Source organism: Falco rusticolus, chromosome 4, assembly GCF_015220075.1.
Source record: "Falco rusticolus isolate bFalRus1 chromosome 4, bFalRus1.pri, whole genome shotgun sequence".
Classification (NCBI taxonomy): Eukaryota; Metazoa; Chordata; class Aves; order Falconiformes; family Falconidae; genus Falco; species Falco rusticolus.
Genome location: NC_051190.1, coordinates 70,930,925 through 70,948,104, shown reverse-complemented (window position 1 = coordinate 70,948,104; position 17,180 = coordinate 70,930,925). Strand labels below are relative to the sequence as shown.

At 40.0% G+C, this 17,180-nt stretch overlaps 1 protein-coding gene across 2 annotated transcripts in view; it reads right to left on the bottom strand.

Moving 5' to 3' along the window:
• The window catches only part of NEBL (nebulette), a 269,788-nt gene extending 253,044 nt beyond the window's left edge, over window positions 1-16,744 (bottom strand). Inside the window, exons 1-2 of one of the 2 annotated variants that reach the window (XM_037385196.1) lie at window positions 16,114-16,744; window positions 15,013-15,107 (exon numbers count right to left, since the gene is read on the bottom strand). In XM_037385196.1, the coding sequence (XP_037241093.1) occupies window positions 15,013-15,107; window positions 16,114-16,182 (164 nt within the window). In that variant the 5' untranslated portion in view covers window positions 16,183-16,744. The remainder of the gene's footprint in view (window positions 1-15,012; window positions 15,108-16,113) is intronic. The other variant, XM_037385194.1, reaches the window with a different exon arrangement.
• Window positions 16,745-17,180: the final 436 nt, after the last annotated feature.

Below are 17,180 nucleotides of genomic sequence, written 5' to 3'. Positions count from 1 at the left end.
TACTCTACAATTATGGCAAGGCTGTTTCAGTCAATTGTCCTCACTTTTACCAGTCAGTCCTCAAAATGATGTTCCAAGACATGACGACTCCAGCCCTCCATCAAAGACATCTACTATTCTACAATGCACTGGCCCATCAGCTTCATATAACTAACATCCCATGGGTAAAAGGTATTCAGCTATGGCAATAATAGGCACTCCGCAAACAAATGAAATAATTGACAACAGTGCTCTTCAAACATTTCACTTCAAAAATGACAGTTTAAATGACATTCTGACTCTGCACGATCTTTTCCTTTAATGCATTCAGTACATTCCTATTTTAAGGTCTGTTTCTTTACAAGAACAGCAAGTATTTTCTGCTTTTCACCCATCTATACTGCAAGGCTAACACAGCTAAGATGAATTCCTATGAATCAACAGGATTGTTCATGACGGTCTATTTAGTATAGCCTTCATGAAGACCGTGGCATATGGAAGACCTTACCAGCTCAGGTGTATATTTCTGTTACCCACTGGTTTCATATCCAGCATCTTCCACATACTAAAGGTGTGATTAAGCCTCCCCTATTCAAAAATAATCCCATCACCTCTTTGAAGAAATGGATAGTTGCCTATTTGTAGAGCTCTGCATGCTGATGTTTTCCCAGCTCTTCCCACCTACTCCTTAACTTACTATGACAAAAAGAGATGACTTTTTAGTATTGTTGCTTTACAGCAGATATAAAAATGGTGTCATGAAGGCTTCTAGTGCTGTTTATTTCTTTAAAGAAAAGTGCCAGGTTACTACTTTTCCCTTATTTTGCTTTAGAACATTTCAGAATTAGTGTAAGCATTCTCACAAGTTATACTGAGACTGAAAAAAACCTGTAAGACAACAATTCAGTACTAGATTGTCTTACTGAGCATCACCCAAAATACAAACTGCAAGCAACTTATGTACTGAAATGACAAATACAGGCCTTTCCAGATAAACATTTTTCAAATAATATTATATTCTACAGCTCAGTATACTTTTTCACTATAATAAGGATGGGAAAACAATACCATTAATACATTTTTGTTTAGCATTTACAAGTATCTTTTTTCAAGTCTAGAATTAAAAAAAAATTGGTTTGCATAAAAGTAGGTGTGCATACAGCTGTGAGGAAAAGTAGAGGATTCATTTTTATCTTAACTTTAATTTGCTCACAGTTACTGAGCAGCTATATTGCAAAGGAAAATGTAAAAAAACATAACAGGTCATTTTACTGTGGAAAACAAAGCACAAAGGAGTCAAATTTAAGATCTCCCTAACTTTAACAGACTAAACTAAAACTGTCAAGATACTAGTCAGAGCAGTATCTTTCTTTTCCATTGTATATATGGGACATAGCTGTTCTTAAGTAACATAATACAAATTTACATTAGTCTTTATCTCAGGTAAGAAAAGCCAACCATGCAAGTAAGAGTGCCTCTTCTCTGAAAGACTTCTCACAAATAATATATACATATAGCAAAAGAACCATCATTCATGGGAATACAACATGTTTATTAGCAAATTTTAAATTATTTTATATTTAAAGGTATAGTCTCCATTCTAGCAATTTATTCAATCATACATGTGATTACAGAAGACATCAAGTTCCAAATGTTGATTGGTTTATAAGACTAAATTTTTTTCTATAACTTCATTGTAAGACCAAAAACTTCAGCAGAAACACCATACGGTTTAGACCTTGAGCCAAAACCTTCCAGAACAATCATATAGGAAACACAAACCATAGAAGGTAAGGAATCCAATTCTAAGTAAGTTAGGTCTATGTGCTTGGAAGAAAATCAAATTGGAATATATTGAAATACTGTCTTTGTAAGCATTTTAACATTCTTGGGATTGTTCAGAGTTAACTACACTCAAATTCATGACTCCACTTTTCATATTTGTTGTGGATAGTCTTTCCAAGACACTGCTTGATATTTGAAGTAATGAGAAGTAGACCAGAAATGTTAATTGAAGCCTATATAAAAAAAAGAAACAACATAGTTGTTAATAAAGCCCTGATAAAATTTAAAAAAACCATATATCTAATAAGAAAAAAATAAAAACTGGAGACAGCAACAGCTATAAAGTCCGTGTGCTGAAGTGCTCCACAAGGCCATCACTACCACGAATTTCCTTTAAACTTCCTCCCATACCTCACGGAGCAGCAGAGCTTCTCACATCCAGTTACATGAATATGCAAAGCATTCTTAACATTATATGTAGTTGGGGAAAAGTTCTTTTTTGAGAAGAACCGTGATCTGGAATATTTTTTTTAATATTCAAAATGTTCTTCAAAAAACATTTTCCCTTAAAACAGCTATTCCTCAGAAGCTATAGTAAAGAACCCCAGCTATGTTACAACTCCATGCTCTTGAAAATAATGCATTTTATCTCCTTCCACATTCATAGGTTCTGTTTTGTAATTTCTCATCATAACTCTAAATATACAACTACAATAAAACTAATGTATATAATTAATACACATAATATTTTAATGTGCTCTTTGGTAAAATACACCTAAGCAAAATAAGTCCAACTAACAAAGCTAAATACTTTGTCCACGAAATTAAGCATTCTGGTACTATAAAACCAACACAGTTAAAATACAGATTCCTACCAGGGGGGTGGGGGGGGTTGAAACTGGCAGATTCATGATTCATGCAAAAAATCTCCTGGTAAGAAATCATTCCACTGAAAAAAATAATAACAGGTGTAAAATTAAATAGTATTAATTATTACTATGAACTGATAATCTACTTTAAAGATCCATTATAAGTTTGTCCCCGAACATGCAGTTCCTATTTCTTTGTAAGATGTATAGTTACTGTTAACTGTATGTATTAACATCTGTTATCCCATTTGTGAAGTAATGCCTTATTGGAGCAGTGTTTTTGAAGACATCAAAAAGAGACCCTGACACATTTACACAAGACCCAAGATGTATACAAACAGTGCAGATGGAAAATACAAGGGAGTCACACCTGTCTCACACACCACAGGCAGTGCTCACAGCACATCAGATGCTGAATTACTGTCACACCTGAGGCATGCAATGGAGATGAGAAACTCACTGGAGAGAGCTGACACCAAACAGCCAGGTGGCTTTGCCAACGCACAAAGAAAAATGGCAGAAGAAAGCAAAAGGGCCTGTTTGCTTACCAAACTAGGTCTGCCAGAGCCTACATCTCCAGCACAGCAGAAGTGACAGGATGGATGGAGAAAGCTATGAAAAAGGGGAGCTGCCATTGTCTTCAGGGTGAAATAAGTAATTAGAGAAAAATAACCATTTTTACCCTATTGCCTTAAACTTCTAAAAGCACATTACAGTCTCCTTTGCATCCATATCCAGCTTGACAAGCTTAAATTTTCCCTTTGTTAATATATTCCACATACACTATTATTCTGCATAGAAGACATAATCTGTAATTGCCTTTCAGGCAGTAAGAAAGACTCCTGCTGCTGCTGACCCAAATGAGGCTTGAAACAGTAGTAGCATGGTTGTGAAACTCAAGCATTTAGTCAGTTCAAGAAATTGGACACTACTCTTTCAAATCTCTCCTCCTCAAAGACAAGAGTCAATCCTGAAAGTCTTTAGCACAAGCAGGAATTAATACAAGGCTTGACCAGCCTGTGTTTGGACCTCAGAATGCCCTTCCAAACTTCTTGAAGTAACAAGTACAGAAATCCCTAATTATAAATTATTTTTAAGTTTTCCAAGTTTTATGAAAATATTCGTAGGTACTGAATAGTACTGAATTCTGAAGCAGCTTAGTAGCCTACAGAAACAGATGATCTCTTACATTTCAAGACAAACTCCAAAAATAATTCTTTGGCTATGATTATTGTTCATAATCAGTAAGTGCAAAACATTAACAGCACCAATGTAAATTATTACTGCTCAGTAGAATATCTGCCTTCATCTCACTGGAAGATAAGAAAGTTTGCAATATACCCTTGCTTGCATTAGACTACCAGAAAAACTAATCATATATCCTGTGCTCATTCTCACACAACTGTCACCATACTTCTTAGTTTCCCCCTCAAGCTTTTCATCTTCCTGGGCACACTGCTTAGTAGCTTATTATTTTAGTGCACAGAAACACTTTTCATGGAGCATAAAATTAAGTGAAAAACTATACTTTCTTCCAGTTGTCCTGATATTTCTCAGGAATTAATAAACCTTACTGCAAGTTCCTTAAATCAGGATGAAGTCTTCAGTACCTGCAGTGCCAATAAACTAAAATATATTTCATATAAAAACAGTATATCTTATTCTATTCTGAGCATCAATTTTTTATTAAAGTAATTGCAGAATTAACATAACTCAGAACTGAGACCTGGCTGCATGGAGAAGCATGAGATGGAGCAGACTGACCATTAACCCAACCAAAGCTCATCTACTTGCTCTTCCTTTTTCTTCTTCCAGCATCTTCCATTCTTGTTAATACGGATTTCCAACATTTCTGACACAACTATAATATAAGCCACATAGCAGTTTAAATAGTGAGTTATCCGAGAATGACTGTATTTAATCTCCTTTTTGACCTTCAGATCGAAATAAGCCAAAAGCTCAGGACATACCCCTACTGATCACACACCATGATAGTACCCCATTCCTAATCAAAGACTCAAAAGCGTGACCATTTCAGAAATTTAGTTTGCTGTTGCTAAACTGAAAAGCTCAACAAACATTTTTATAAATTATTTTTTTCTCTTTTCTGTCTATGCTGGCTTTCTCTGCATGCATGCATTCTGGTTTTTTTTTTTTTTTTTCCCCTTGCGTAAGTAGACACATCATCACTGTTAAGTTTCCCATAATACTTACTTCTCAGTATCATTTACTAGAGTTGTCAATTTCTTTCACATATTCCAGAAAATACTGTTCTTCTAAATATATCTTTTGATATTTTTTCCTCCAGCCTGGTTTTCCCTTTCCCCATCCTTCCTAACAATTTTGTGCTAATGCCACAGTGTTTCAGCAAGTTATGCTAGTAACTGTTGTAACAAACTTCATCTGTTTTCTGATAGCCTGACAATTCCTATCAACTACTTCAAATTAGATCTTCCTATGTTACAGCAAAATTTGTATCAAATACACCTACACAATGGGCCATTTGGCAACTCTTTTTTTGATCAAAGCTTCTATCAAAAGGCACTCCTGTTTATTCACCCCCCATCAATATCACTCCTCTGCTACCCATCAAACACTAACATCAACAAAGGTGCTAGCACCACTGTAACAAACACAAACTGCAGCTCCAAAAAAAGAAATATCTGAGTCCCTTAGGAAGCTTTGCTTTTCTACATCTATATTTTCAGGCAGGTTCTTAAAAACACAGACTGCAACCTCCCTTACAGCAACATACCAAGCATGCCAGTTCTAACAGTGGCAACCATCTTCTCGGTCAACCACCTACTGAGCATTTCTGCTGCTCAAAATCCTCATATTGGCCCCCTTTCTTTTTGTATAACCTGGCAAATCATCAGAAATTTCTTCCCTGTTGCATGTGCAGATGCACACCAGTGCAATGCAACGCAACACGTGAATATCCCACTGTGTTGAACGTATGGTACTCTACACTATTTAGCAAAAATAGCCCATGCTTTTTTCCACTTTTCAACACTTTTCTCCTCCACAAACCTAGCCATTTGCATTTTAATTAAATCTGAAATCAGCATCCTTTTTAAAAAAAAAAATCTTTCCCTAAGTATTTCTATTTATAGTTTTCTGATGTCACAAAGATTGCATTACAAATATTGAATTCTTCCAAACTAAAACCGGAACAAAACAAAACAAAATCAGCTATTAACATTTAGTTTGCCAAGTTAAAAAAAAAAAAAAAAAAAAAAACTGAGGTGTAACTAAAGTAAGTACAGAACAAATTTCTTTTTAAATTTGTGAAACTGGCATTGTATCAATACACCTGTGTAAAAAATGCTGCCATTTAGAGAGGCAGAACATGGTGGTGGACCACCTCCAAGCATTTGCTCTCCTAAGGCGGGGTGGGGAATCTACTGTGAATTTTTGAAACTGTGAAGTCGGGAGGAAATTTAAACAGTTTCCATATAGTTCTACGTTTTAAGAAATCCTCTTTAAAAAGCAGCTATGCACTTCCCAGAAAAGTCTTTGCAGTATATGTTTAAATGATTACTGGCCAAATTACAATTAGGTTTTCATTTTTAAAACTAAGCTGCTGTAGTCTTCTCTCAAGTGTGACACTGATAGCACATTTTTGTGCCCTCCTCCTATTAGGATGTTATGGGATCAGCTACCATCACACAATTCCACTGCAACTGAGAACAGGAGGATTTGGAGCAGGAGAGCAGGAGAGTCAGGTGGACGAAGAAATATGAGAGACTAAAAATTCTGCACTGCTCGTTACCCAGACTTCCTCCTGGTACAAATAAAAGTTATACAGGCAACATGAACAGAAAGCAAAGGAAAATAGCTTGGCCAACTCTCATGCAATGTCAGCTCTAACATCAGAAGGCAGAGGGAGGCACAAAGAGAAGAAATGGACTGATCTGAGAATCAAGAAGGTGAATTAACTGTGTCTTTTTGTTTTTTCAAGAAGTTGCTGTGTGAGATGACATAACTAGAGGCAGCATGAACTGGTCGGTGTCACTTATATTCAGGCAGACCAGTTATTCAACAAGTACTTACGGCAAACTTCTACCTTGCAAGTCCTGCCTACTGTCTCCTTTTCAAGGAACCTCAACATCACACAGTCAGACTCTGCCCTCAGTGAAACTTCTACAATCTCGAAATTTAGCAAAGTTTCTGTAAGCAAACCACAATATTCAAAATTACAAAAATAACATTAATTGACCACTCAGCCAAGACTGTATGTTGTCTGGATAATTACAGCAAGCTTCCCATGACATTTTATGCAAACAGCAAAACATGCTTCTTGACACTGAGCTGACTGACATGATGTTGTCATTCTGACATCACCAACTCTGGAAATTCAAAGTAAACATGGAAGATTGGAACATACACTTATTTTTCTTCAAGCTTTATAAAGTGCATAGAGTTTATCAGGACAGCAGACTTACTTGCAACCATCAACAGCATTAGCAGAGCTACACAGAACCTAAATTAAAATTCAGCCAAGTGAAAATACTTTTTTTTTTTTTTTAAGTCCTTTGGCAAATATGATAGGAAATGTTATGACTTAGAAAATTTAAGACCCCAAACAGTTAAATCAAAATCACTGTTAACAAAACATACCATCAAGATTTCACAAGCTTGCTACAACTGGTTATCACCTCTTCCAAAGCTCAAGCTATGAAATGCAAATAAGTAAATTATCTAGAATCAAAAAATTTCACCTATTGTTCTGTTGCCTAAATATTTCAGTAAATACAATGAAACAAATTTTATCAATCTTTAGGAATGAGTATGGAGAGTAACAGCTGTTAAGAAAAATCAAGATTACGTTGAGCATCAGCAGTGTCTAAGATACTAGGAAGCAAAGAAAATGCCAGTTACTGAAATTGTGACTCTGTAACTACAGTCTCCTGAGAATTTATGTTCAATATATTCTATGACACAGGTACTGAGGAGATGTAATATTCTTCCTTGGAAAAACTATCTGCAGTGTACGATGACCAGTGGTCATATAAATTAAAAACATGTGTTTACTTGAGCCAAGACATAAACTGGCAACAGATCAGGATCCCACACAGCAAGGATTGCTATAAGCCTTTCTTGCTAATAGCTTTGAATGTCATGTTTAGTGCACTCTAGCATAAAAATAAAACAAAATGTAAAATACTCACTTGCATATTTCCTGTTTATTGTAATTGTCCCTTTAGAGCAATTACACCAATGGACAGAATATTAAAATATGTGAATTCCCAACACAGACCCTATGTTCACATCAGGTACTAGATGTGACAGTACTGGCTCAATGCAGTCTGAGAATTCACCTGCTCTGATAGAAAACGCCTAACAACTCGTCTCCCTCCGGACAGTTCTTCCACTCCATTCGCACCAGCAGAGAAGCAGGCTGGCTGCAGGTAAGCTGTAGCACTCCGCGGTGCTCTCCACAGCTTGCAACAACACAAACCAAGGGGCCTGTTGACGCTCACAGAGACCTCTCACTGCACACTCACCAGCACATACAAGGTGTCATATGCAGGTCTTGATCAAACATGAAATCAGGACACAGCCAACTGAACACGCTGAAATGGAACCTGCAAAATGGTTTTGCATCCCATTACTCAAAGTCAAAGCACTCAAAACTTCTCAACTCTTCCCAACAGCTGACTGTCAGCAGCAATTATTCTTCAGTAATTCCTTTGCAACTAACCACCATCTGCCTCATGCACCATATACAGTAACTCCTGCAGTGTTTTCCTATGCTTTCTTCAAAGAGTTAAAGATATGTATCAAACACCTTTCAGAGACTCAAATATATTTTGCCTAAAAAGCTACTTCAATTGTTCTATCACATAGGCTCAGCTTCTCGTCCTACTTTCCTTTTCATTACTGAATACCACCAATAGTAATTCGGACTTAATACTCAATTAACCAAGTAAGATACTATACAGCACCAAGCAGCAGGAACGTATGTTCCCTCTACTTGTAGCTGTCCCTCATATTTAAGAAGAGATTGCATAAATATCCACAATGGTTACATTCTTTCACAATTTTACTTTCTTTCTCATGCAGAACTTAACATTTGATCTAACACTCCAGGAATAGGCAGAGAAGATAAAGTACTTCACTCATTCATCACTGCTCACTACAGAAGGGAAGGCTACATCAGACTACGCAGTACATACTGCTCCAAATACCCTCCCAGGCCTTCAACTAGCAACCTGGGTGATGAAATGAAGATTACACTTATTAAATTTGCTATGTGCTTACAGGCTCTCTGGTGGGAGGGTTGATAGCTTGATAGGAGGGGGCTGTAAGCACATTAGAGAACAAAATTACAATATAAAATGAACTTCACAAATTGGAGAAACAGCTTGGGGGAAAATGGAAATCTAGTTCAATGAGAAGCAAGTGGAAGATTCTGTGCTTAGCCAAGAACAATTAACTGCTCAGATAATGGATAATAACAACTGCTGAGGTAGCAATTCTGCATAGAAAGATAAACTGTAGCCCACAACAATCTAAAGCTGACTTAACAATAGGTTGGGGTTTGCAACAACAACAAAAAAATTGCAAAGACCATACTGGGACTTAGGAGAAAAATTATATATGAGTTGATAGGCATATCTGCTGTTCTACCAGTTATGGTAATGTTCCATTGGGTATTGCAATTCAAATTATATATATATATATACATGTAACACACATATATATATACCCTTGGGAGATAACTGAAGGCAAAGAAACAAGAATTATCAGAAAATACAATCTATGAGGAAAGAGAGCTGTTGTGTTTAATGAAAAGATTGCTGAGGGGAGACATAACTGTTTTCAAACACTGAAGTCCATACTTACAGGATGCTGAACAAGAAATAACAGACTTAAATGACATGGGTGTATTTGGCTCTGACTTGAGACCCTTACCAGCTGTTTTTCTAGTGGTTCTCTTATTTGCATTACTTATTTTCTATTACATCCTAAGAGGAAAGTCTTCAATACACAAAATTAATAAAGAGATAAAGTGCAAATTCTTGCTTTCTAGAAGGTTTGCATGGGAGTTTCTGAGTTGTTTCTTTTTATAAGAGTGACCGTTTTGGGTTGACCTATGTAATAGCTTACTTTTGAACAAATCTAATTATCAGAAACAGCTGAAAAACCCAAAATAAAATAATAAAAAAGAAAACCACACATAACTGACTAAGGTTAACCATGCTACAAAACAACCTTCCTCCTCAACCCAAACTCAGCGTTACCTTTTTACCCTAAATAAGCTGTTCAGTAACAGTTGAAGATGGAGAATTAGCAAACAAAAATCTGTTTACTCTGTGTGTTCTCTTTACTGCAACTCTTAGAAGTGGCTCCATCATATTTCAGATGGATTATTCTTCCTGCTCCTTGCCTACTCATTTTCTTTCTTCCTGCCATATTTAAACTGAGAAATAATCACCTGTTGAAATCAATACTTAAGATAAAGCCAGCTATTTTTAGTAATAATAGTATCATCACACTCCTAGTCACCTCCTAGAAGCTTTCTGACTGCTAGAAAGAAACCCCACTCATGTTTCACAGCTAAAACCAAACTTCTATACATAAGTTCACCTTTCAGGACAATGGGTTCTATTTAATGGCCACATTCATCCACTGATTACAAACAACTGCATCCATTTTCCAGCCCATCTGACTGTCCAGAAAGTTGTACCATTTTTTTACATTTTCCAAGCTGACAGACAATAACTTTTTCATTTTTCATCCCTCCTATATAGTATCTTAAAATGTAAAGCTTGACTGCACTTGCAGATCGAAACTGCAGTATAATTCTTCTAACATCACAATATTTCAAATGTATTTGCATATCTATTTCATACTGGCGTAAGTTAAAAAGAAATTAAATCTAGAAAAAATAAAGTGATGAGTTTTTCTTGTCAATAATCCACGCTAAGACTGATGACAGAAGATTTAAATGTTAAAGTTAGGTAATCATTCCATATGGTGGCTGTCAAATAAAAACTTGAATGAAGCTAACCTGTCTGCAGGCAATTAGCAAAATTTTAGATACTAAATACTTCAGAAGAATTTGTTCAAATACTGAGGTTGTTTGCCTTTGGCAAGACAGTATATCAGGTCTGCAGAAGCTTAAGCTTTCAGGTTTTGCAGAAATTAAAAAATACATCTCTGTTGGATGTGTTCACACATGCAGGAAGTCTGTTTGCATCAGCAGCTATAGCTAATGCGGAGATAACATTCCAAAAATACGCATTTCAGCTTCTACATTTTGCATAAAAAGTAGTCTTGTGTTTTGGTCTAGTGAATCTGTCAAAAAAAGTATGTATGTGAATATTCGTAACAATAAGTTACCATATAATCATCCTACATGATTCAATCATTTAACAAGCTCCAGAACTAGTACACAGATGGTTAGCTGCCAAAATGCTATTCACTTCCTTGCATCGTTTTGGGTTATTTGCAGCTGGAAGAATCAGTTCTGAGTTTGCAAATAACAACAACTGTTCTTCTTATCATTTCCGTATATATTAAAGTAGTATTTAATAATCTCTATCTGCAGATATTAAAGTGGAATATGGGTTCAGCTTTGCATTAAAGCCACCTTGATTTAACAAATCATCATTACACAAGCCATTTTACCTGTCCTAACTTTTCTTTTACTACCTATATGCATGTTCACAGAGATAAAGAATTGCTCATTCACCTGCTTCCCACAATTCAGCACCTGGTTGAACTGCAAAACTGGACTACAAGACCAAGCCCTTAAGTCTCATCAACATTATTTCACAAATGAGGCAGCACTCTGGCAACACGGCATATCTAGTCAGGCAGCAAATAAAAGGCAAGACTAAAGTTAAGGAAAACCTAACAGTGTCCACATGCTAAGCATCTACAAGCTTCAAAATGTTGTGTACGAGACCTTTCAGATGAAACATGAATGCAAGTAAAGTGAGAAACACAATACCATACGTCATGAGAGTACTGTACTACTCAAAGGTCCCAGCTGAGATAAAAGCATGATATGCTAAGCATTATACAAACAAGCAGAGATAAACTATCCTGACTCAAACAGCTCACAAAATATGTAAATAATAAAAAAGAGAGGGAACAAAGTTGTACAGTCTTTTCTCTACAAGTAAGAGAACTGAAATGTTTAAAGGAGACAGATCAAGGAACTTCATGGAAACTCTAACACAAAGATCATTCTTTTCAAAGCCACATTATACACAAGCACACATAGACAAAGTCTTCCCTCTAACCCAGCTGCAAAATCTTTCATAAACCTACAACCTACAAAAGCAGTATCAGAACCGCAATACTAGGCAACTCAGCTTCTTGACCTGTACCAGTTCTACTATGTCAGTAGCTCAGTCATTACTTTTGCTATCACTGTATCCTTATCACAGAGAACATATACAACCATTTAGCTGGAAATGTGACAAGCTGCCCAACAAAAAACTTGCCCTTAAAAAAAGCAGAATCCTGCATTTACAAGTATTTCTGCTCCTTTCTAATGGTCACTGAATTAGTGTATTTCACAATATATTCCTTTTTGGTTTGCAACTTCCTGCTAATCCATCTGACCTTACCCTCCTCCACCAAAAGCATAGATGGAACATTCAGAAATCAGTATATTTTTCTTGTATTAATAGAAACACAATTATGTTTCACAGTTAAAGTAACTTCTGATCTTTGCCACTAATGCAGCAAAAAATACTAATTTCTGAAAAAGAGTGGAATATTTTAAGTTTAAAGGACAAAATATACTCAAGTGCATTATCTAACCTGTGAACTAACAAACAGATAAGAGATTACTGGTGCATTTCAACTTGTCCTTAAAAAAAGCTAACTATGGCTTCCACACCTACTAAACAACTTCATGGTATTGCTCTCCTATTCATAGTGCATACTTCTTCACTTTTATCTAAAAATTATACTCTCATTGATGGATGTCCTCAATAGTCTAACAGTAATTGCTCTTTGTCAAGTGCTTGTAGGTGTTTGAGTAAATTTGCATTCTTCACAGATTTTCAGATCAAGCAGTACTTAACATAAAAATGGATTTGCCTCTTACTAATGAACATTGTAAGATACATCATAATCTGAAATACTATAATGGCGTCTGCTTTGCAAATAAGTAACCATCAAGATACAAGAGTATTGTGTCAAAATATGGTATTTTAAAACTGTATTCTCAAAACAGTTTTGCATAAACACCTTATCCCCCTTTTAAAGGACCTTAAAGTTTGTTGAAACCACAAAACACACCTTGGTCTTCCCTTCACGATTCTATAGAACACTTGAAATTACTTAGATTATTTGATTAGTTTCTCTAAAAAAAAAAAAAAAAAAACAAACAACCAAAGTTAAGTTTACCAACACTTAAGAACAGAATACACATTGCTGACATCCACATTAAATTTTGCCTCTTAATAGAAGAAACCTGTTCTTTCATGGGTTTATGTTGTTTCTTCCCATTTCATATATCAGGTTTGAGGGACATTGCCAAGACAGAGATTATTTTTTTCAAGGATCACTACTACAAAGCTCATTAAAGCAACTACAAGGAAGAATAGCACCTGAACAGTACGTAACATAACCATCAGCCTTATTTACCCTCATCCATAAATAGAAAGACATACCACATAGCCTAATTATGTAGATGAAAGACCTCTGCTACAATAGAAGTTAAACATGCACAGCATGGAAACACCAGTGCATAGCATGGAAGAGACTTTGTAAACAAAGTTTTATTAAGTACAAGTAAGTATCTGATTATGTAGGAAAAATCAAGCAACCAAAGCATCATCACTGAAATTTAACCACAAAAATTCAGGTAAAAAACACCAAAGTATTATTAGGGTTTTAATCCCTGTAAAGGATGCAAGCCTGTATTAATACTTCAACTTGAATAGCACCACAAGCAGAGTCTCATCTAGGGCAAATAACCTCTAGGTTAGTCTCAACCTGTATTGTGTCACTTGTTGAAGCATGAACATCCCCCTCCTACAGAGCTTTCTCTACAACACATTAAGACTGGGAACCAACAACACTATTACAAGAGGTCTAATGTCACCCCCATACACTGTAGAGCACTTCAAGGAAAGCTAGAAATCTATGTATGTAACTCCATATGTTCCTAAAGCAATCCAAGTACAACTGTGCCCACTGGAAACAGGTGTTTCAAGTTTTGGCAGCACAGGTGTTTTTCTAACAAAACTCGTATTTTAGACAGATAGGCACTGACCAGATTCAATTTTAGCCTGGAAGAAATACGCATATGCTTTTGAACTATTCTAGTAATGGCCAACCATAGACCATCTACCTGAGCATGAAATAAACATTTTAACATATTATATGAGTGCGTATATATACACACACACAAGTATATGAAAATACTTCTGAAAAAATTACATCATGCCTATAGTTTCAAAATTCTGTCTCTTAAAACCTGTTTAAAGTATGTAAAGGTGAAAATAATATGAGTAACATATAACATAAGATCAAATTTCATTCCAAATTCTTCAGATATCCTTCTAACAAAGCATATTATAACTGTTTCTAAAGATTAAAACATACTGATACGCACTTAGAAAATCTTAGCAGCATGGCACAAACAACAATAAGCACCTTTTTTCTACATGCACTAAAATGCTCTTCTACAGTAGTTGCAAGCCAAACATCAAAGCACTCTTCAAAACCCACATAACCAAATCTAAAAGTGTAATATAGTAATAATGTAAAATAGTAATAATGATTATACTCTACAACCAAAATGAACCTATTTTCTTTATCAAAATCTAAGAAAGAAGCAAAATACAAAACAGTACGAAGCACTAGATAACTGGGATTTTGTAAATATCTAGTTTAGCAATCTGAGATACGTGAACAACATAACAGTTTTAAAAACAGATTGTCACGATCTCTGACAGGATATTGTCTCTGGTAAACTACACAACAGAGAAGCACTCTGTTTTCTTATTACAAAATGCTTTTTGTTTGTTTTCTTATTACAAAATGCTGACCAGGTCCATAAGCATGAACAGAGAGCTGCATAATGGACAACCGTAATCCAGCAGGCCAATAATGACTGTAAATACGAGACAGCACCAGATCCGACACTTTCCGGAAGGCACGGACCTGCATCCTGACATCTGATACTAAAACACTACCTAAACACATGATAATCCATTATTTTCATCTCCTAACACTTCAATGCAAGTAGAATACACCATCTGAAAAGATACTAAACTGCTCTAGACTGCACCACTATATCTCTAGATTAAGTTTTTACAGCGTGACGATACCTATTTGATAATATCCACAGCCAGGTTTTCTTTTCATGTGCATTTCTGCAAGACTTGACATTTACAATACTTACGCATTGCAATAAGGTTTCTTTTCATATCCTTTGTAGTTATTCATGTTCAAAGCCATTTTGCAAACTTCACAGTGGAAACATCCTTTATGCCAGTACTGCAAAGAAACATAAAGTAGAATTACTTATGATACTGATGTTTTGAAAGCTATGTTAGGGTACAGTAAATATAAAAACACAATGACATGTCAGTATTTTGGCCATGCATTATAGATTTCTGCAAACTAAATCAAAATAATTACTTTCACACGAAACCAAAGGTGCTTCTGAAACACTCTCAAAAACGTAAATTCTCTACGAAGGTGAATGCTCAGGACCACAGGACCACCACCACCACCGCCGCTGACTGTGCCGGGATTATTTTAAAGGTAACTGAGGCAGGAGTTTGATGTTTTGCCTTGTTAACGAAAAAAATGACACCGCTTGCCAAGAACGCAATAATATGCGAATAAAATCACTAACTAATGTGACGGCTGGCTTTTTGGTGCGCTGAAGAGACGCTAAATTTAGCACATAATACGGTATTTTCCTCCGGTAGCTCCCACCGCCTTGCCTTTCCGGGGACGTTACTTTGGCGCATCTGTCACTGCCTCATTGCTGCTATTTACGGAGCTCGGCGATAACCGGCGTCACCGGGGACACCCCCGAGGGACGGGGCTGTCGCCACGCCGCTGCCCCGGCCCCCGGCCCCGGCGAGGCAGCCATGGCGTGAGGAGCGGCCGAAGCCGCCCCGGCTCCGGGAGGCGCCGACAACTACAGCCAGGCAGCGGCCGCCCACCGCTCCGTCCCCCGGGGAGCCGGGGGGGCCGCGGGGACCCGCCGCCGGCCCCCAGCGCCGTCACTCCCCGGGCGGGCGCCGCAGGGGCTCCCCGGCCCGCCGCGGCCCCCGCTCGCCCCCCGCCAGCGCGATGACACGGCGGCTGTCGCCCGGCGGTGGCGGCGCGGATGCCGGCGCAGCGGCAGCCCCTGAGGCGCTGCGTTTGCCACCTGCCGGCCCGGCCCGCTCCCCCGCCGGCCCGGCCCGCCCCGCCGGAGCCGAAGGGAGCGGGGCGCAGGGCGAGCACGTCCGGGAGGCGCCGTCCCCGCCCGCCCGCGCCCCAGCACCTTGTCCAGGCAGTTGACTTTCTCGGTGGGATAGACCACTTTGCCACAGCGGGCGCACTGGGGGTTCATTTTGCGGCTCCTCTCGGGCTGCGGCTCCCGCGGACGACGGCGGCCGAGGCTGCGGTGCGGCTGGCTGGGCTGGACGGGGCTCCGGGCGGCCGATCTACCATCCCCTGCCCTGGCGGGGACGCCGGGGGTCCTCAGCGGCTGCCGGCGGGCGAGGAGGTCATCGGCGGCGGCTGGGGAGGAAGCGGCGCTCCAGCTGACTGCGGCTCGGCAGCATGTGTGAGTGGGCGGGCGGGGAGCCGGTGCCTGTCGCCCCCGCCCGCTCGCCGCCGCCCGCCCCCACCGCCTCCTCCGTGTGCTTGCGCGCTCGGCTCCCCGCGCCGCGGGCTGGGTGACTCACGCCGAGCTCCGGGCTGCAGCCGCAAGCCAAGCCAAGCCCACCGGCGCGGCGCGGCCCGCAGCGAGGGGAGGGGAGGGGAGGGGAGGGCGAGCCCCGCGCCGCAGCTGCCCCGAGCGGGGCACGATGGCGGGCTCCGCGCCGCCGCCCTGAGGCGCGGGGAGGGGGGGGGGGGGGGGCGCGGCGCTGCGGCCGCCTCCCGGGCGCACCTGCCCGAGGCGCGCTGTGGCGGCGCCCACCCCTCGCCGCGGCGGGAGGGAGGGCGGGAAGGAGCTGCGGCGCTGCCGGGCCGCGGGGGGGCTCGGCCGTTCCCCGAAGTTAGGCCCGAGGCCTGGCCGAGCGCCGGCGGGCACCTGCCGGGCGGGGCGGGCGCGGGGCGGGCGCGGGGCCCCGGCTTCCCCCGCGGGGCCGCTGGAGGCGCGAGGCGGGCTGCGCGCTCCGCCGCCCGCGCGTCCCGCCCTGCTCTCGGGCGCGTGCCGCCGCCTCCCCGCGGGCGACCCTCCCCGGCACGGGCACGGGCACGGGCACGCGGCGGTCCCGCGGGGCGATCGCATCGCAGCCCGCAGGGCGCATCCAGCGCCTCGGAGCAGCCTGGGGCCGGTCGGGTTTGACTTGCTAGTGCCGCGGGAGCGGTGCAGCGAGGAGTCGCGCATTTTTCCGTAGC